The following is a 21637-nucleotide window of genomic DNA, read 5'->3' as shown; positions in this document are numbered from 1 at the left end:
GATGCAGAAATGTTTGCTGCTGACTGACTTTATGTTCAGGTCAGGCATGAAAACTGAAGCAGAAAGTGCAATAAAGTAACAATAATTCTTTGGGTCCTCTCACTCCAGCATTTCAAAGCACTTTATCGGCATTAATTAATTTAAGTCATGCAACACCCTGAGATGTAGGCAAGTATTATAATATCATCCTCTCAAAGGGAAAACCAGGAGAGATTAAGTAACTTGTTGAAGTTATGCAGCTAGGCAGTAGTAGATCTTGGATGAGAACTCAGGAATCCTGAATCTGGGCCTGCTTCACACCGATTTTATATGATAGGGAATCTTGTGACTTCAATTAGAGTTAATCCTGATTTAAGTGAGAGAAGAATCTGGACTACTGCCTCCTTCTCTAACCACACCCTAACAGAAGAATCAGAGGGGTAGCCGTGTTAGTCGGTAGTCACAAAAACAACGAGGAGTCCGATGGCACCTTAAAGACAAACAGATTTATTTGGGCATAAACGTTCGTGGGTAAAAAACGTTGCATCTGAAGAAGTGGGGTTTTTTACCCATGAAAAAACGTTGCGTCTGAAGAAGTGGGTATTCACCCACGACAGCTCATGCTCCAATACGTCTGTTAGTCTATAAGGTGCCACAGGACTCTCTGTCGCTTTCACTGGATTCCTCGTTGTGTTAAACACAAGAATGACTCTGTTAAATATTTCCAAGTTCATCCTTTTCTGAAAGAACCTGGGCAGCTCATTTGGCTAACTTTCAGTGTGGGAGGAAATCATTGTTACTTGGAACCACACACCCACTCACTGACACATACCCCTCGCTGCTTTACTAACTAGCAGCTGCATTGCACAGTATTATTAGAAAGATCTATCTTACCACACATATCACTGTTACCGTACACTGTAGGAGCTAGTGAGTGTCATGCTTGCGAAATGCACACTCTGCTATATAATGCTGTGCATTAATTTTTAAGAGAAGATTAGATCAGATTGTGCCATATATTTTAATGCAATGTAATCCCTCCTTTAAGGAGATGCAGTCATTAAAACCAAATCAACTGAATGACAACAAATCTCAAAAGCAGGCTGGCAATTCCCAGTGTCTGCCTGGCATCTCACAGACACATCCTGTTGCAAATGTCTCAAATTTCTGATCGTACCTCATTTGTGTCATTCAGTTCATTTCATGGAAAGAACACGGTCTGTGTTCCAATGCCCAGGGGTGATGCAGAGGTTACAGGGTTACTGCACACACGTGCACAAACTCTACCCTGCCCTGCCTGGAGACAATTTCTTTGGTGTACACTCTAGAGGGCCCATTTGTGAAATGTGTGACTCCACCCACACTCTGGTATATACTTGAGGTCAGGGAACTGGTTCAAAGTGATTTTGAGGTTTTGTGCTAAGAACAAAAACAGGAAATTTGCACTAATCTGGTGTCTACCTTTCCCCCCCTCAAATCTGCAACTCTCCCAGGTTTTTATTTTAAAACTATGATTAAAACAACAAAGGATGTGAAGGTACACATAGGCCCCAATTGTGAGCAGGGTCCAAGCTATGATCAACACAGACTGGGAAAAATGATCCTAGGGCAGGCCAAGGGCCGATCCAGTCTCTGAAGCTACAGCAGTTTAAAGGCTGCTCTAATTTACACCTGGCTGTCCACAGCCCCAAGAGGTTGTTCTGCCACCTAAAGATAGTTGGAGTACAGAGAGACTTTTGTCTATGCCCCCTTCTCCCACTGTACTGGGAGCCAGGAAGGGTGACAACAGCAAACCACAATGACAGCTCTATGCCACCTGGAGGTTCATCCTAAGCAAGAGATGAGGCTTGATCTGGCTTTCTGGTTGCTTTGTACTAAAGCAGGAACCACAATCTGTCCCATACAATTTAACGAAGAGGGCAGAGAGACTTTGCTGGGGTGAAAGATGTTACAAGACTAAACTTCTGAGGGCACGTGGGTGGGTGAGGTGAAAGATACTGAGTGAATGTAATGGTCTTGGAACCATCTGAATGACAGAAGTCTCCTCTTTCTCCACAGAATGTGTACTGGCAGGACAAGCTTCCCTACCTCAAAGACAACCAAGTAAGAGCACCACTCCATGCACATTGTCATTCATCTGGGAATGCCAACGGGGAGGACACATGTGGTTGTAGCTTTCATGAGATGAACTCTCCCAATCCCTGGCAGCTGGGGTAAAACCATGTGACTTCAGATAGGCTACCAAACCACCATCAGATGGTAACAACTCTCCATCCTTAGCAATCTTGGGTGGAATTGAACTAGAAGTGAAAAACCTCAATAGTCCATTTTACAATTCTGGAGCCATTCCGCTTCCTATCTGTTTGGCATTCCATAGAATAGTCATGTACCATGGTGTGCCTAGTAGCTTTCTAGTGCTGTCTAAGAGTGGGTGGTTTGGTCAGATTTTGATATCACTTTAACAGAGAAGTCAAGCAGAAATAACTCCACTGGGGCCAGGGCAGTTACTCTCGTTACACACAGTTTCAGACATGACAGATACGGCAGTTTATGAGTCATCTTGGCCAGGTCCCCATGTAAAGCAAAACTGGCTCTCTATTTATTTAACTTGGTTATATAAAGGCTTTGTTTGACTGATCATGCAACCGCATCATTACAGTTGTATTCCAGCATCACTATGATGTCAGCACCCTTATTTGACTTTCGGTCACTATTACTGTAGACCAGATTTTAACCAGTGACCTGACGGCGTAAATCTCTCATTACTAAACTCCTATGAGCCATCTAGCCCTTCCTTTGCTTAACAGTTGATGTTGTATTGCAGTCAGTCATCTGTGCTCCCTGAGTTTCTTGCAATTACCACTAATCTATGTGCAAAATAATCATAGAATCATAGAATATAAGGGTTGGAAGGGACCCCAGAAGGTCATCTAGTCCAACCCCCTGCTCAAAGCAGGACCAATTCCCAGTTAAATCATCCCAGCCAGGGCTTTGTCAAGCCTGACCTTAAAAACCTCTAAGGAAGGAGATTCTACCACCTCCCTAGGTAACGCATTCCAGTGTTTAACCACCCTCATAGTGAAAAAGTTTTTCCTAATATCCAATCTAAACCTCCCCCACTGCAGCTTGAGACCATTACTCCTCGTTCTGTCATCTGATACCATTGAGAACAGTCTAGAGCCATCCTCTTTGGAACCCCCTTTCAGGTAGTTGAAAACAGCTATCAAATCCCCCTCATTCTTCTCTTCTGCAGGCTAAACAATCCCAGCTCCCTCAGCCTCTCCTCATAAGTCATGTGTTCCAGACCCCTAATCATTTTTGTTGCCCTTCGCTGGACTCTCTCCAATTTATCCACATCCTTCTTGAAGTGTGGGGCCCAAAACTGGACACAGTACTCCAGATGAGGCCTCACCAATGTCAAATAGAGGGGAACGATCACGTCCCTCGATCTGCTCGCTATGCCCCTACTTATACATCCCAAAATGCCATTGGCCTTCTTGGCAACAAGGGCACACTGCTGACTCATATCCAGCTTCTCGTCCACTGTCACCCCTAGGTCCTTTTCCGCAGAACTGCTGCCTAGCCATTCGGTCCCTAGTCTGTAGCTGTGCATTGGGTTCTTCCGTCCTAAGTGCAGGACCCTGCACTTATCCTTATTGAACCTCATCAGATTTATTGAACCTCATCAGATAAGTCCGATTTGGTGCTGAAGCAAAGTGCAAACTGCTGCATGCCATCCACTAAGCGACACTGTTGATTACTATTAAGATTTCTTCAGCCCTCTCAAATGCTTACTTAAATGTAAAGACTCACTTTGAAGATGAAACAGAAATCCAAAACTTCTCCCCTAGGATCGCTCTCTTTCTACACCTACCTGGGAATTGTTCTGCGTTTGTCTTTCTCAGTCAAGTCAATTTGTATCTGCTCTCTAAATAGAAGACTCTTTTCTCTAAATTATTATTTAACGTTAATGTTGCAGGAAATCAAGCTAAAGCTGTTAATTAAAATGCTCTTAACCCTCCGTTGCTGTGATGCCTACAAAAACTTCACACTGACAGGCAGCTGGTATGCTGAGGCTGCTGCCGTTTGGACTGATCCATATTGATTCATTGTATTCCTCCTGTCTATTATTTTCTCTCTTCATCCCTTCTGCACAGGAAGTGCCAGACTAGAGCAGAGCATGGTCAGGCTAGTATGGCTTTCTGCGTCTGCAGTGGCATATAACTAACACTGCAGAAAGCAAACCAGGCAGCAATGTATCCTAAAGGCCCAGGAGATCTTTTCTGAGGCCATGGACACAATTAGTTTGTAGTTGCATTTTTAAGGGATCCCTAAGCATCTAGCGGCCTACAACAGACACTGTGATGTAGGTGAATGAATACATAAAGAATGGCCCTGGGTAAAGCTCCCATGCAAGCCCTGCTGAGTCGTGACATATCAAACCTTCAACCTGTAACTGAATATTACCTGTTCTGTCCCTCAGATCCTGTGGACAGAAGCAAACTTATGACTTTATGGGTTGATTTTAAATGGCAGGTGTTTGAAGCTACTCAGGGCTTTGAATGTGAGAAGCAGACACAGTGGAGATGCATCTGTAGGCAGCATGAAGCTAGTTAATATGTCAAACGTGTACGGGAAATGAAACTGATCAGCTGAATATCATGTTCGTATCTATCTCAGGGACTTATCTGGCCCCATCCCTAAAATATCTGAGCACCTAACAATCTTTAACGAACTTATCCGCACAATACTCCGGCAAGGTAGGAAGGTGTTACTACCCCCATTTTACAGGTAGGGCTCAGAGGAGATAAGCAACCTGACTAGGTCTTATAGGAGGTCTGTGGCAGAGCAGGGATCACACACACACACACACGCACTTTGGTCTGTGTTTGTACATCACCTAACACAATGTAGGTTCACGACTAGGGGTCTTAGATGCTTGGATAATACAAAAAATAAATAATAATACATATAATCTATACATATAAGATCTGATCAGCATAGAAATACATATAGATATCTCAGAGCAGGTTGAATGAGAAAACATTCACCAGAAAGAACACATTAATCAAATATCTTTTTTGAAAAATTGTGCTGCTATTCATCCAATAACATATTTACTGCCGAATATGCAATCGGATCTAGACTGTGGAACTACAAAAACCTACTCATGGAATACGATATTCAGCAAGCCACAGCAATATCTGCTGAATAAAGGGGTGGACTAATACTATCTGACTATCCCTAACATCCCTAACATCTCTGCACACAGAAAGAGGAATCACTTTACCCACTAGTGAAAAGTAGCTCTCTCCATCTGCCCATTGAGAGGGTGCAGCAGCATCAGAGAACAGTGTAGGCTGTCCCTCAAAAAAACAAAACAGGTTTCGACTTTGCCAACAGTTTGCCATGCTTGTTTATGTGCAAATCAAGTCTTGTTTTAAATCAGGCAACACTACTGGACTATTTGGTGAGGATTTCCAGAGATTTATTCTGTGCTGCGTAGATGGCCCATTCCTACAAACACTTAGGCATGAGGATAACGTTAGTGATGGGAGAAGTCCCATTGATTAAAATGGAACTACTCGAGCGAGTTAAGCTACTCACTTGTGTGTTTGCGGGATTGCCTCTAAAGCAGTATATACCGTATCAGCACTGGAATGGTTATGCATCCATTTCATTGTATCACTTGTTCTAGATCCTTAGCCCAATATTTCTCCTACTCTCCCTTTTGTCATGTTTTTGGTTAACTGTTAAAAAGACAGACAGATCCGTTGTATGTTCTAGCAGGCATTGGCTGATGCCTAGACCTTGGTCCGACCTCTTTGCTGGTTCTCTTAGCTTCGTCTGTTTGTACTTCACATCCGTGATCTAAAGGAGATACTGATTCCACTGAACTTTTGAGTTAAACTGGTGCCATGTGGAGTGGTGGAGGCTAGGACTACAGGATATTTTGTAGGAGAGTTAAGTATTAAGTTATAATGCATGTTCATCATGCTAAATACCTGACACTTGGAGATTGATGATTACTACCTTTCTTAATAGCTGCATATGATTAACTTTATACTCCTGTAAATTGACAGTGCATAGTATCTACACTGTATCTGATGAAAACCTTGTCCCTATTAGCTGATGTTTGAGCCAGGATGTCTGATATGCGTGCTAGATAATCTCTTCCTGTGTAATCTTCAATTACAAAGACCTGCAGAGATAATCTAAGCATAAAATAACCCCTAGATCGTGATCAATCTCAGGAAAGGGATATACAGTAATACAGTGCTGTACAGAGTAGCTTTTTGGTCATCAGTCTTTGCTGCTGTCTCCATTAGACTCACAACCTATATTTAATTGGATAGCATCTATCTATGGTACTTATAGGACCTCCATGGCCAGAGTAGCTATGGACTTCATAAGCTTTAATGTATTTATTGTCACAGCACTTATGGGAGGGAGGGAAGGAACTGCTATTATACTTCCCTCATTATACCCCCCATGTGATACAAATCCCTGAATATCTCTATTTCTTATCTATAAAATGGGGATCATGATTCTTTGATCCTTTTATCTACTGAGATTGAAAGCTCTTCAGGGAAGGGACCATCTCTTGCTCTGTGTGTGACCGATTTGTAGCCCAGTGGGGTTCTGATCTCTACCGGGGCCTTCAGGTACTACTGGAATACAAATAGTGATTTTAAAAAAAATGAAATAGCACTTCCAGCAGCCCATTTCACGGCAAACTGTTAGGAGTATATGGGGACTCGATCGAATTAAATGGTTCCCTCCTGACTTTTATCATGGCTATCTCCTTATACAGCATACTTTTAGTTGCATATCTTACCTCCAGCAATATGTAGTAAAGAGGAACCTGGAGATATAAATGGTGCACATATACTGCTGAAGACATGTGACTGAAACATCATGCAATAAGATTTACCAGAATAGGACGACGCTGCCCTGAAAGTCTGATGTGAATCTGCATTAAACTTTAGTCTGAATATTCAGGAAGCCTTTCTTTATCATTATTATATATTAGATGTAAACAGTAGGAGATTAAAACTGCCTGATAATGAGAATTATCACAGCTATGGAACAGCCTCCAGCTGGAGAGCTACATGTTTCACAGTGCTTTCCTGGCTCTCATTTTCATGAAATACAAGGTAAGTTAGGAGAAAGAAGGTCAAGGTTATCATGGAAAAGTTTAATCCATCCTCAGTGGACACCAGTTAATAGCTGAGGACAATTTCAAGAGCAGACTGCAACCGGGAATACCAATGAAGGGGAAAGGCAAAAAAAAAAAAAAAAAAGTGGCATTGAGATCTTAGAAGATCATAAGTAGACAGATGGTCTTGGACTTTAATGAGCAGTCTTGGCTCCAGACCTTTCTTGGCAGAGTGCTTTAGTTTTAATATTTTCCCTCTTGTCGTGCAAGTTATGGCCCTGGTTAGCTGGCTCTGGTTACCTAAATGTGGATGATTTTTCCATCTAAATAATACTTTGACAATGAAGAAAACAGTTCATAATCTACAACTTGATGGATTAGGTCATGGGGGAACAACACCTATTAGCAGTCATGAAAGTAAGATATTTTTAAAAGTTGGAACAGTGAGTGCAGTGAAGCAGAAACTGCAGGTCTAACCACTTCATCTTATTCTGTATTGACATCAATAATGCACCAATGAAAAACAAAATGAATCAGGCTTTTTATTAACAAAGAATTCTACCCTCAGCTGAACTAAAAGTCAGTTTGGTGGGAAATGTAGGGGGATTTTAGAGCTCAATTTCAAAGTGTCCTCAGTTATTTTAGTTTTTTTCCTCTTTAGTTAGAATGTTCTTTTCATATATTAAATGGATTAGCTTGGAAAATTAAGATTCAGCAGCTCTTCCGGTTCATGAAAATGAAAGTGCAATTGCTACTATACTGGGAAATCAGTAATGTCCATCATGTACTCAGGATAAAAATGATAGGGGCTCTGAACCCTTATGTGTTAGGACATATCATCATTGTAATAGAAGCCACTGCAGTTCATGCATAATGACCCCACCCTATGACGGGGGGGGGGGAGGGGAGTGACGGAAGGGATAGCTCAGTGGTTTGAGCTTTGGCCTGCTAAACCCAGGCTTGTGAGTTCAATCCTTGAGGGGGCCATTTAGGAATATGGGGCAAAAATTTAGGGACTGGTCCAACTTTGAGCAGGGGTTAGACTAGATGACCTCCTGAGGTCCCTCCCAAGCCTGGTATTCTATGATTCTATGAACTGACCCATCCATGTTGGTTGCTATGACCAGGAAATAAATTCAGTCTCATTCCAGCATTTCTGTATGTCACACATTTGTTACAATGGGTCTGTTTCCATATGGCAATTTTAATGGATATATTTCCAAACTGCTGGTTGGTTTTTTGTTGATTAAAGGTTACAGACTGGTCAAACAGTGACTATTTGCCTAGTACACCAGAGGGAGGGCAGGACGAATATTAGATTTTTTGTACTTTACCTAGTAACTCTCCCATTTAAAACTTTGCTGTTCTTTACTTAAGGCCAGATCCTAGTCGCAGTGAAGGAAATGGAATCATCCAGTTAACTTAAACATGAGCAGCATTTGGCTCTTAATCAAAAGCCTAAGAATCTCATATGGGCAGGCTGCATAAATTCTATACTCCCTCCCAGGGCCTTCCCCAACAGCGATTCTGCCTCCTCATTTTTGAGGCCAGGAATGACCCAAATTTGATGTGCCTCTCTAGCACATCAGAATCCAGCTCTGAATCTCCTCCAAACTTGGCCATCCCAATAAGGTGCACACTCCTCCAGAACCCAAGCGTGAAATGTGCTGTATGACAGAACAATGGGATATCTGATGGTGCAGGAGCTCTGGGATTGTTCCCAAGCCAAAGTTGTTTACACTGCAGCAAACCACCTGTCTCCGTGTCATTACCAGGAAGGCAGCTTTATAATGCAAAGTCCAGTTCTGTCTGCAGACAAGATTCAGATCCCTTTTTTCTTCTGGGTGGGGAAGAGAAGCCCTGAAGCCCTAAATGGAGCTTCAGGTCCCCTCCTTCCTTCCAGTCCCACACATCCACCTTCTCTTCTAAGTCATAAGTGCTAAAAATCAAACCACCTTGATCCTTAATCATCTAGGGCTTATTGCTTCAGTGACACCAGGCTCCCCTGGCTACCACCCCAGTCTGAAGTGCATGATTGTGCATGACTCCTGCTGACCAGAAAGTGAGAGAATTCGATTAGGATTCTAACCGGGGTCTCTGCCTGTCTATCCATCCAAAAACTGCCTAATCGCCAGGATACCTGGGTCTCCTGATTGCCACTACAGCACACAACTAGTGGGGCTGGCTCCGTGTCCCACAGCTACCATTTAACTCCCATCACACCTAATGGGACTAAGACTAGTGATCAACCGGCATCTTTTGTAGGCTCTCCATGCCATAGGAGAGAATCTTTCTTTAGTATGATGGCTCTACTTCCAAGGGCTGTGCAAGCAAAGACTCAATTCACCATGGTCAGAGGCACTGGATTCCAGTAAGAGGAAAGTCTGCAGTGCTCCCCTTTCCAGCAGTTACCTACAGCAGTGACCCTGTATAAGCCAGTGCCCAGGAGATTTTCAAAGGAAAGGCAAGAAGTGAGGATAAATAGGAGAGAAGCAGAGAAAATATTTATAAAAATGCCATGCAATAACAAAATGTCTTTAAAAGGTTTTGGCTTTAGATCTAGCCAACATTCTTGCCACCCCCAGCCCCGCGCCCCGAACAATCCAAAGTCTGGATAATCATGGGGGTTTAATGATATAATGACAGAGAAATAAGTGTCTAACTTTTATAAAGGAACATAACCGTTGAGAATGCCAAGCTCCTTTTTGCTCAGGTTAGAAATTCACGGCTTACCTGAAGAGGCCGAAGAATCATAGGTACTTCTGTCCTTCCTATTCATCCTGAAGGACTGAATGTCCTTTTCCCTGTACGTTCCAAACCCTTCAAAGCTTCTTCTTTTATTCCCACTTGCATCATTGTCCCGCTTTTCACTGGAGGAACTGATTTCACCAAACATGTCCAGGGACTCTGACCTTGCACTAGTCTCAGCGTTACCCGAGTATCTCTTTGTGCAAGAGTCAATGGGATCGTTGCTCAAGTCACTTTTATCTTTGCTCTGCGTCCACTGCTGGGCATCAGAAAGCGATAACGTAGACAGTGTATCCACTTCAAAGTTACTCTTTGAGCCTTTGTGTCCTGTTTCACAATGCTGGTGCTTCTGTTTCTCCTTATGCTTGCTTTTCTCGTTGAGCAAGGAGAGGTCTTTGTCTGAGCCACTTAGCCTTTCACTGATTGCATGGCTGGAGAAGCCGGTGGACTTGCTAGCAAAAAGACCGCTCAGATCTTCATGTGCCCCCAATATCCGCTCATCCTTATGCTTGTGCTTATGTTTGTGTTTTCTTTTGTGAAGTCGGCCACTAGAAAGGCTGGTTCCTCCAACCTTTGGAGGTGCCAAGGAGGACTGCATATCTCCAAGGCTCATTCCCACAGGTGTCTGCAGGTGCACTCCGTGTTTGGCTTTATGCTTGGCAGTGGTGGACATCTTCATATGAGAGCCTGAATGGAACTGGGGTGGGGGCACTGCGGGCCTCATAAATGGGGAAGCTGCTCCAAGTGTGTGGGACAGGTACAAAGGAGCTGGATACTGACCGTAGTAACCAAGATTCATCATAGGCATTGATGTGTAAGGCATTCCATAGGGTGCATAGTAACTCCCACTGGGAATAGGGTAACCGAACCCTTGTAAAAAAGGCACCTTTGTCATGGTGTCATTGGTTTTGGCAGGTCTACCACGCTTCTTCTTAGACTTCATGTCAGAGGTCCTGCGAAGATAGAGCAATGGGTCATACTGGATATATGGCACAGGGTAATAATGATCAAAATTAATCCTGAAAATGCTAGGATATGGATTTTCATGGTAAAACGTGTAGCTTCTATGGGAAATCCTGAACACTTGAAACTTGTTGATGAGCTCCTCGAGGTCTGCAAGAAACTGGAGGTCATCTCTGTTCTGCAGGCTTTTCCTTTTCCTCTTGTGCTTTGGCTTTTTAATGCTCTCGTGAGCGAGAAAGTTATCAACAATGAGATGCTTCTGCCGGTGACCATGCCTGTTCTTTGTGCTGGTGTCAGATGGTATGGCCTCTGGATTGTCCAGGGTACAGAAATCAAAAGAGTACCTCCTGCGGGATTCTGAGCTTTTTTCTGCTTGGTCAGAAGTGCTGTTATTGTCTGTACCTATTCCACTGTCGCTTGGTATGGTTTCCTCGCTGTGAGACTCACTCACTGGTGACAGCGTGACTTCTTTCAGAGAACCTATTTCACACAGATGGGAAGGTGAGTTAGCCATTAACCTGGGTGGAGACAGCTTCCAAGTTCCACTGTGCATTCCTTTCTGGGTTTTTGTAGGAAGAGCACTGATGGGTTGAAGATTTGGCATAGTTTTTAACTCTGAAAAATTTGTTTCAGTGCTTGCAGGGCTAAGGTTGCCATTAGACCCCACTAACTGTGTTGAAAGCGGATGAATAGCTGCTGGTGACAATGCCACAAGTGACTGCAAGTTGGAAGGCACTGCTGGGTTTTCTGGCTGGCTCAAAACAGGCCTTGAGTGCTTGATGGCTGTCTTAGGTTCTTCTGGAGGGGGCTGCAGCTCTGCTCTTGGCTTCCTGCCCCGTTTTTTGCCAATGTAGATAGTCCCCCTCTTGCTGACATTTATTTGCTTCCCTAGTCTGGCATCGATGGTCGCAGCTCCTGCGCTGGATGGTGGCTGGGCTTTTGTTTTCAAAGCTATGTTGCTGGAACAGGACAAGATCTGATTCAGAATATTCTTCCTCTTGAGGGACTTCATCTTGTTGATGGTCTTGATGGTCTTCTTATCCAACACGCCCAGCTTGCCGACCTTTTTGTGAAATTTCAGTTCACTGATGGATTTGTCCTCCCCCGGGACCATCTGGGCCAGCTTAGCCAGGTTCCGTCTCCTCTTCCTTTTCTTTGTGCCTGGAAATTCTCGATTGATTGGACTGACCGGGCTGGTGGAGGTCCCCTCGTGGATGGTTTCAACAGTGAGCAAAGGCTGTTTCTTTGGTCGTCCTCTTTTTTTCTTGATGGGCGTAATCACAGTAAGACTGTCTGTATTGGTATACAGAGGGCTAGATGGAGTGATGGGATAGGCTGAAGGAGGCTCCACCATCAGCTTCTCGGATGTAGCCATGGAGGTTTCCTGAAGCATGTTTTTAGGTTTGCTGCAGGTCCATCTCCGTTTTGCTACAAGTTTTGGGTGCTGGACTTCTGGCAATTTGCTTGATGCAGGAAGATTGGTAGGAGTGGACATGGAAGTTCCAGCTGCAGATTTTCTGAGCCTACCTGCACTGTTTGGGGGAGCTTTGTCAGTGATCCCACTGCTCTCAATAGCTGTCAATAGGGACTCGTTCTCGGGAGCTTTCCCTTGCTTTGTGGCTCGAAGATCTTTTTTGCTGCCCTCCAGTTGTGAACTAGTCCTGTTTGCTACTTCACTGCTCATGGGAAGTCCAGAAGGTAGGCTTTTTTCCTGGATAGTTTTATCTGCTGTAGATTTTGAAGATTGCCTTTTTTTCCTTTTGTGGCCAGACATATCTGCTGTTGGAGTCTTTATTGGGATAGTAATTCGTACGTGACTGGTGTCACTCTCAGAACCATTAGCAGAACTCGGGTTCTGCCTCGAGGGCGATGCTTCTAGCAGTTTGTCCGTTGAATAAGATTCCTTTTTCCCTTCCGTGCTGTCATGGGTTTTGCTCTCAAATGCTTTTTGAGCATTTTTCACCCATTCTACGTCTGTGTTTTGGATGGTTTGAATTATTAAGTCTTTTTTGCTGGATTTCTTCTTTGTGTTCCCAGTGGGTTGGTCAGGGATCTCCATTTGGCCTCCTCCCTCTTTATCAGCTAGAGGCAAAAGCCCATTGCACTCTGATGGATTGCTAGGCTGGGATGCTGCCGTGATGTTATTTGGTGATGGAACTGCACTGCATACAGCCAGCTCTTTATTGTTGGTTGACAACTGACTCCATGTGCTTCCTGCACCAGATTTCTTTGTTTGAGACTTGCTGAAAGAAACTGGCTCTTGAGCAGAAACCTTGGTGGCACTAGCTGCTTCTCGGCTGGATTCTGTATTGAGGAAGCAACTTTGAGAAGCAGATCCAGTGTCAGAGCTTGCTGACCAGTCAAGATGGTGCTGGTTGCTGCTTTTTTGCTGGTGCTTTGATTTTAAGGTGTCACTGGTGAAGTCCTGTTGGAGGCCTGGGTCATAGTGCAGAGCAGAATGCTTTGGGGGCCGGTCATAAACCTGCAAAGCAGAAGAAAATGAAAAAAAAAAGTAAGTTTATTGGGCTCATCATAAACATTAATGTAAAGATCTTATAAACTTGCATGTTGAAGGACAACTACTCTTAAATGATCTGCTCTTAAGTTTCAAGATACTTTGTAAAGTCGCCTTAAAAAAGGACACAGGTGAAACTTGACCACAGATTTATGAGTTGTAAATGCATCTTTTTGCAGCCTTAAGACCAATAGAAATATTTCCATACACTTTTAAATTACTAAGGATATATATAGGGTTTTTGTGTGTGTGTTTGCACATGCACACTTTTAACACAAGCAAAACCTTCCCTTGTAAGTGGCCTGATTTTGCAACCTGTTCCCACGTTGAGTAACCATTACCTTTGCGGGCAGCCCCTCCGTGTCAGAGAGGGTTGCAGAATCAGATCCCGTGTTTGCAGCTCAAAAATTACAGCCTGGTGCTAGTGCAGGAGAAGTGGACAATGACATTGTCTAGAAAGTGAAAATGAAATTGACGGGTCTGCTTTTTTTAGAAACCTCAGGGAAAAGCGATGAAAAGGCATGGTCCTGAATCTTCAAAGACTTATTTACCTGCTTAGCTTTATATATGTGAGTAGGCCCAACTGGACTACTCATGTGAATACAGTAGAGGAGGATCAGGACCCAAATTAGTTTTGAACGTCTCTTTCTATTTTAATGAACTGTAATTCGCAATCTGGGTAAGCAATATTTGCAATATGATTTTTAATCTGACCACATCCCTTCAAACTTCAGGGATAACATAAAGAGTACAGTTATGTTGAAGACTAGTGCAGAGCAAATGAAAGTCCACATTGATTCTCGATGGACTTTCTTCAGCTGAAGAAATTATGCATGTTTCAGGCATAACATTTTCAAAAGCCCCTTCAAACAAAACAAACCCACTTCACTTTCATTTATTGACCACTTCTAGACTCTTGCTCCCCTGTAATCATTTGTTGGTTTTATGATGATTTCCTATCCATTTTTGTGATGCTCCATGTCAAGCTGTGAAATGTGTTTCATACATGTAGTATTGCAAGCTACTCTTCAGGAGTAAACTGTGATTGTAATTAGACTGAATACCAAATACGTGATGGGATACTTAAAATAAATGTGTAAGCAAGGGAAGAACAGTAGAAAATAACACTAACTACATTTTACTGCCACAGTTTGGCTATTACAGTTAAGTTTATATCAGCGGTACTACCATAAACCTCTTTTTCTCGGGATTTATAACAGATATTTCGGGGAAAGAAGATCCCATCCTAAGAGGTTTTCAGGTCTATGAAGCATGGTTGTCAGAAGTGCTACATCACCCCAATCCTGAATGACCGCAAATGAAATTTTGTTCTTTTAGGGTGCCAACAAACATGTGGAGAAGGGTGATCTAGTGGACAATTGGACTTTCAGAAAGTTTTGGCAAGGTCCCTCCACAAAGACTTATAAGCAAAGTTAGCATTCATGGGTAGGGAAGGTGTTCTCGTGGAGTAACTGATTTAAAGATAGGAAACATAGAGCAGGAATAAATGATCAGTTTTCACGGTGGTGAGAGGTAAAAAGCAGGGTCCTCCAAGGATCTGCACTTCGGACCAGTGCTGTTCAACATGTTCATAAATGATCTAGAAAAAGGGGTAAACAGTGACATGGCAAAGTTTTCAGATGACACAAAATAACTCAAGATAGTTAAGTCCAAAGCTAACTTCAAAGAGTTACAAAGAAATCTCACAAAATGGGAGTAAGTGGGCAACAAAATGGCAGATGAACTTCAGTGTTGATAAATGCAAAGTAACGCACATTGGAAAATATAATCCCAACTATAAATATAAAATGATGGGGTCTAAATTAGCTGTTACCATTCAAGAAAGAGATCTAGGAGCCTTTGTGGATATTTCTAAAACACAAATCTGCTCAAAGTACAGCGGCAGTCAAAAAAGCTAACAGAAAAGAATAGATCATAAGACAGAAAATACCATCGTGCCACTATATAAATCCATGGTAAACCCACACCTTGAATACTGTATGCAGTTCTAGATGCCCCATCTCAAAAAAGATATATTAGAGTTGGAAAAAGTAAAGAGAAGGGCAACAAAAGTGATCAGGGGTATGGAACAGTTTCCAGATGAGGAGAGATTCAAAAGACTGGGGCTGTTCAGCTTGGAAAAAAGACGACTAAAGGGGGGATATGATCGAGGTCTATAAAATCAAGAAAGGTGCGGCGAAAGTGAATACGGAAATTTACCCCTTTTCACAACACCAGAACCAGGGGTCATCCAATGAAATTAACAGGCAGCAGATTTAAAACAAACACAAGGAAGTACTTCTTCACACAATGCACAATCAAATTGTGGAACAAATTAGCAGGAGATGTTCTGAAGGCCAGAAGTATAACCAGGTTAAAAAAAGAGTTAGATAAATTTATGGAGAATAGGTCCATCAATGCTTATTGGGCAAGGTCAGGGATAAAACGCAATGCTCTGACTGCCAGAAGCTGAGAGTGGACGACAGGGAATGGATCACTTGATAATTACCCTGTTCTGTTCCTTTCCTCTGAAGCATCTGTCTCCAGCCACTGTTGGAAGAGAGAATACTGGTCTAGATGGACCACTGGTCTAACCCAGTATGGTCATTCGTATGTTCTTATGTTTAAAGGTGGTGAACCACCAGGTTCAGGATTTATGTTTAGAGACTGGCAAACCTGTATATTACTGGGAAATGGATGGTGATAGATCCTTAGTGGGTGTATGTAAAAGTCAGGCATGTGGCCTTGTTGGAACACACCATAATATTTAAGCTATTGGGGTGCACTGGCTCAAGGAGTAACTGGAGATTCTTCAGTTCTGGGGATTGTTCGGCATTTGTGCATGTGGGCTGAGCATGCTTAGGAAAGGAAAAGATTCCCAGGAAAAGTAAAGTGAGAAAACAGAGTGTGCAGCTGTTGTAAATTGCAGGTGTTTTGGTTTGTGCACCCTTCTTCTCAGCCTATTCCCAGAGCCCAAGCAGTAAACTGATCCCGAGGAATGAACTAGCCCCTCGTTCTACAAGCAGCTCCCTCTACGTCAGTGCTGAATCACACGGAGCAGACAGTAAAGGGAGAGCCTGCATTGATGTGACCTGCGCTGCATTTGCTCGGGGGTTCTAGGATGACACAATCTGCTTGTTTACATGGAGGAGTTCAGTTTCCAGGGTTGTGAATTTGACATCTTTCTTCAGGCAGGCCTACAAAAGGTAGCTACCTCCCTCCATCCCCTTTGGCCACTGAAAAAGGAGGGCACTGAAATATTGTGTTTAGAGTAAAATCATTATTTTTTAAAATAATGATCAAGCTCACAAGATGCATAGTCAACTTCATTGTCCCCCTGCTGCTTCTGCCGGCTCTCAGCTTCCAGACCAGATTGTGCCTGGTTCTTATGGTGTGCAGTGTGAAGAGCACGGGGGCAAGACTGGCTCCAGAAGCTATCCCATACCTGGCCAGGCCTCAGTAAAGATACAGGCACAACTGCAATCCCATCACTCCCTCCCTAATCTCCTGGGAGCACACACAGGGGTGCTTATGCTGGCTTTCACAATGGGACTGTGGGACATGGAAGGGGAAGTACATTGCACTTTATCAAGCAGTCTAGCAGCAGGCTTTCTTAGCAGAAGGTTTGCTCTCGACTTAAGTCAGACCCGGACTATACCTCTTGCTTTCACATCAGTCTATAAAGCAGCTACCCCACTGAGAGGACTTTCTGGTGTGACTTTTGTTTTTCATTAATATTTACATTGCAGCAGCAACCAGAAAGCTCCATATGGGGGTCGTGCTGGGTGCTGTACAAACACAGGAGTACACAATCTATGCCCCAAAGATCCCTAAATAATAATCATCTCTCACTTAAAAAACTCGCAAAAACTAGAACTTACAGGGCTCTGATGGTGTAAAGCTGGCACTGTTCCACTCTCTTCCATGAAGATGTAGGACTTTACTTCAGTGGAGCACCTAGCCCTATGGCTGTAATCAAAGTAACCCTAAAGTTCCTCCCAAAAGGCTGAGTTGTGAAACTCATTGCCCTGAGAAATTTCATTCAAAAAGTAAGGGTTACAGCAGTCGAAAAAAAAAAAATCACAATGCCCCTCACCCTTGGCTTAAAAAAGGCAAAGATATTTAATTCAGGGCTAAAAATAGTAATGATAATTTGAGGACCGACAACTTGGATGCCAACTGCAAAGCAGCGGACTTTTTGTGACTCAGGGCTTGTCTACACTGAGCCGCAATACGGATGACAGGGGCGTGAATTGCAGAGCACCCCAAAGTGTTGCACTCTAACTGTCCTGTGTGGATGCTGCGGGTGCAAACGAAAAGGTCCACATTAAAGCAAACCAGGTACCTTTCTGCTCCCGCCAGCAGCGTCCACATGGGGCAGTTCGATAGCAACACTCTGGTGAGCTCTGCAATTCACGCAGTGGTGTAGTTTGGACATAGCCAGTTACCGGTCCGCTCTGATCACCTTGTCTCCCAAAGCGGAGGTTGACACTGAAACTACCGACGGATCTCGAACTATAGCCCTGCTGTTGCTATAATACCACAGAGAAGCACAAGCTTTATATTGCAATCCATGAAAAGAGATACATGTGACATCTAAGGTGCCAGGCCCGCAACTGTTTAATCACATGTTCTACTTTAAGCACAAAGGAGCCACCCTGGTTTCAACAGGACTTCAAAAGTTAAGCCCCTGTGGAAGGGTTTGCAGGATTGTGCCATCTGTACATTCTATCAAAACTATGTATTCGCCCAAGCATGCAACAGCCCACTGGGTCTCTTAATGTAGCTTCTTCCAGTATCATTTTACGATGAACTCTCCCCCGTCAAACACACGCATGCCACTCTCACATAATTCTTCAGCATATGCTACTCCAGCATGGCAACCAGAGATCATGTTGCCTGCAGCAGGTCGAATTTGACTTGCTGCAATTGATATGTGGGCACTGTTTACTTAAAAGGACCGGCAAATCAGCTAGCTGAAAGTAATGCAGTTAAGTGTATTTTGTTCCCAATGTATCCATCTGGATCACACCGCCTGATCCCATTGTCCCTAATGTTTCAGCTTCAATTTCCCCTGCTGGGTGAGCACCACAATCAAAGGGCACTGTGAACAAAGATCGAGCAACAACAAAAAACAAACAAAAAACCTCACAACAACCCCCCCGCAGTAAAGATAGCCGTAGGGACTGGAGCTTTCAGTGGGGGGGACTGTGAACAGGGCTCTTCAGACAACAGCTGATGGCTATTTCTCATTGCATTTTCTGGAATTCATTTTTTTGTACAACTGCCAGTACAGAATACTGTATACAGCAGCTTGGCTACTCATTCCAATAGGTTGTTGGCTTCAGCAGAGTTAATTGTAGCTATATCAGTAGCACCGAGAGCAGAATCTGGCCCATTCATGGGAATGGAAGATTTATTCGTATTTAGCTTTTGGTCTATCTGTAGAATTTCATCACCAGGGCCTGCCCGTGTTGGCATTTTGCTCTTCACGAGGCCCCAAATCACAGCAATGTGGGAACTCCTTCCCTGTCCAGCGATTCTGAAACACACTGCCTGCCATCCTTTCTTGAGGGAGGCGGGGATAGGAATTTACTCTTGCCGTGTTGCCAACTCCTGTGATTTGAGCACGAGTGTCGTGATATTTGGCGACGCTCTAAAAGCCCTAGCTCCTGGATGTGTGTGACTGCGTGAAAATCTCAGTTTTCATTTTTGAAACATTTTTGAACATTTTGAAGTTCCTAGTCCTCAGGGCTGCAGAGAGAAGATGGGAAAATGTAGCATAAGTGCCCCCCGAAAGCTTAGGATGCAGAGGACAAAACTCAAATGAACCCCAAGGTAGTCTATTTTTAAAAAAAATCTCCTGATTTGTAATTCAACCTCATGATTTTTGAAGCCTGACTCGCAGTTTTTTAACACACAGGCTTGGCGATGCTGCATAGACCTGTGTCAGCAGCAAGTGACAACACATCCAGCACCAGCTCAGCTGTCCTGCCCAGAGAATAAGGGGAGGAGGAGCACCCACTTCCAACTTGCTCCATGCATGCTGCCCATTTACCACTGCACATGCCGATCTGGGTAGCCTGCACAGGTGCATATGGGAATGTATTACCCCCTTTTACGCCTTTATGCTGGCATGCAGTCCAAGCCGCAAGCTAACTGCTTAAAAGAGAGGGCCGGATTCTGCCAACCCAGGAGGAACTGTGCCATACTCTGTCAGCATTAAGGGTGACAGAATCTGGTCCACAGGAAACCTTTACATTTATTTACTGAATACCTCATACTTTTTTTAAATCATTCCCCTTTCAAAATCTATCCCTTAAATCCATGCACCACTTACTGTCCCAGAGCAGGAACAATAGGAGCAAGAAGAGATCCCAGTAACCGCCTGGTCAAAAGCAAGCCCTTAGTAAAGATAATATAGGTTTAAAAAAATGATACAACTTAAAAACAATACTAAAAGAAAACTTGGCTGCTAATATGTAAGGAGCCCCCTTTTACAAATGCACCTTCTTCCAGAGGTAGCATGCATAAAGCTTGTCAAGGCCCTGGCTCACAAATCAAAGTTAATACTATAACGCCCCCTCTTTAAATCATTCGCAGATCCATCTGTGTAATGGCTCCTCAAGTGTAATTCCCTATTAAGAGGCTTTATCTGGAGAGATAAGCAGCTGGTTCCCATGTCACTAATTGCTGTCTGCTGTGATTTTAAAACATCTGCACCATTGTGCTCTTCATTTTCATATTCTAATCACCCTGAAACTTGAAAAAGGTACATCATTGATTGTTTCTGTGGGTTAATTAGTACACAGTCTCCTTGTAGAGACAATTTAAAGGCAGTCAGAACCTCAATCAGCAAGTTTGTTTTAAAAATTAATAACATCGGGAGCGTCTGTGGGGACTGGCATCCACCGTGACATATCAGAGTTCACTCTGGGGATATTCTGTCCTTTGTTACACTGTTCTTAGGACAGGGAGAGGGGAAGCTTTTCATAAACGAATGATGTAATTTAGAATCAGGGTCTTGGGAAGTGCTTGCTGTTATCTCACAGCCATCCCTGACTCCCCCTAGAAAATTAGTCTGAAGTGCCTAAGTCCCATTTTCAAAAGTGACTTCAGCACTCAGGACCCAAAATCTCCTTGAAAGTCAGTGGGATCTGACTCCTGTGTGCCCAAGTCACTTTTGAAAATGGGACTTAGGTTCTTGGGAAAATGTTACCTTGAGGTTTTTAGAAGGGACCAGTGACTTTGGACGCCCTGAATTTTAGGTGCCCAATGTGAGGTGTGATTTTCAAAATGTGCAGAGCAGCCGCCTTCTGAAAATAAGGCCCTTTTTTGGTTTCTTAAGTTGGGCATCCAAAAATGGAGGCACCCAAAATCACTAGTCACTTTCAAAAATCTTGGCCTGGGTTCCTGCATCATATAAAACTAGTATATATGACAAAATATTATCGGGTGATGGGGGTTGGGAGGGAGGGACTTCTAAAGAAAGAGAACAGGGAGATCTCCAAGGTCAACAAAGGCATAAATAAACCTGGCTCCTACCAATTCTTAGCTGAAAGTTGCGAGGGAGTAGTGTTGTCCTTTCTTCTCAGAAAGGGACAGCTGAAAATTGGCCACTTGAAGCTCACAATCAAAGCAAAGTAAAATTTCCATCAGCCTCCACTGAGATTCTGGCAGGCTGGAATCACTCTCCTAAAGCCTATGTCATGATGGCTTTATGGCCTATCGTATATCAATAAACAGGGGCTTGATGCACTCTGTTCAGTGGGAGGACTTCTCGGTGCACTGAACCTTAATAAAACATAGAGTGAAGCTATAAACAAAAGGATTCAGGCTTCTGAAATGTACCATCAACTAACAAACAACTCAAAGGCCCCAAGCTCAGCAGAGCTCACTTCAGGCAAATGTAGCCACAACTAAAAGGGTTCTATCAAGACAGAAAGGAATACAGAACTGGCATGCTATATATGCTGGAATAGAAAACAACAAAAGGATCTCAAAAGTACAAATGAGACCCTGACACGCCTGTGGGGAGCCTCACTGAAGCCAGCATAGATCTGATTGCAGGAGTCTGGTGTTAATTTTTTTTTTTAAGTTAGTTACGCCATATTAATAGACAAGTAGCTCATGCATTATTCCAAAGGAGAGGGATTTTCCGGAGCGACTAGAAAATGTGCTCTCTCTCCAGTCCCTTCCCTCCAAAAATCCTTGTACTTTCAGTTATGTAAAACCAAATGGAAATGGCACTCTCAGGAGTCAGGAGCTCTGAC

At 43.4% G+C, this 21637-nt stretch overlaps 1 protein-coding gene across 1 annotated transcript in view; it reads right to left on the bottom strand.

Moving 5' to 3' along the window:
- SETBP1 (SET binding protein 1) overlaps positions 1–21637 on the bottom strand; it is a 324748-nt gene that overhangs the window by 81710 nt on the left and 221401 nt on the right. The window contains exon 3 of the mRNA XM_048850114.2: positions 9872–13331. Within this exon, the coding sequence (XP_048706071.2) occupies positions 9872–13331 (3460 nt within the window). The remainder of the gene's footprint in view (positions 1–9871; positions 13332–21637) is intronic.

Source organism: Caretta caretta, chromosome 5, assembly GCF_965140235.1.
Source record: "Caretta caretta isolate rCarCar2 chromosome 5, rCarCar1.hap1, whole genome shotgun sequence".
Classification (NCBI taxonomy): domain Eukaryota; kingdom Metazoa; phylum Chordata; order Testudines; family Cheloniidae; genus Caretta; species Caretta caretta.
The sequence above is the reverse complement of the archived record's forward strand: the minus strand, read 5'-3'. Positions and strand labels throughout refer to the sequence as shown.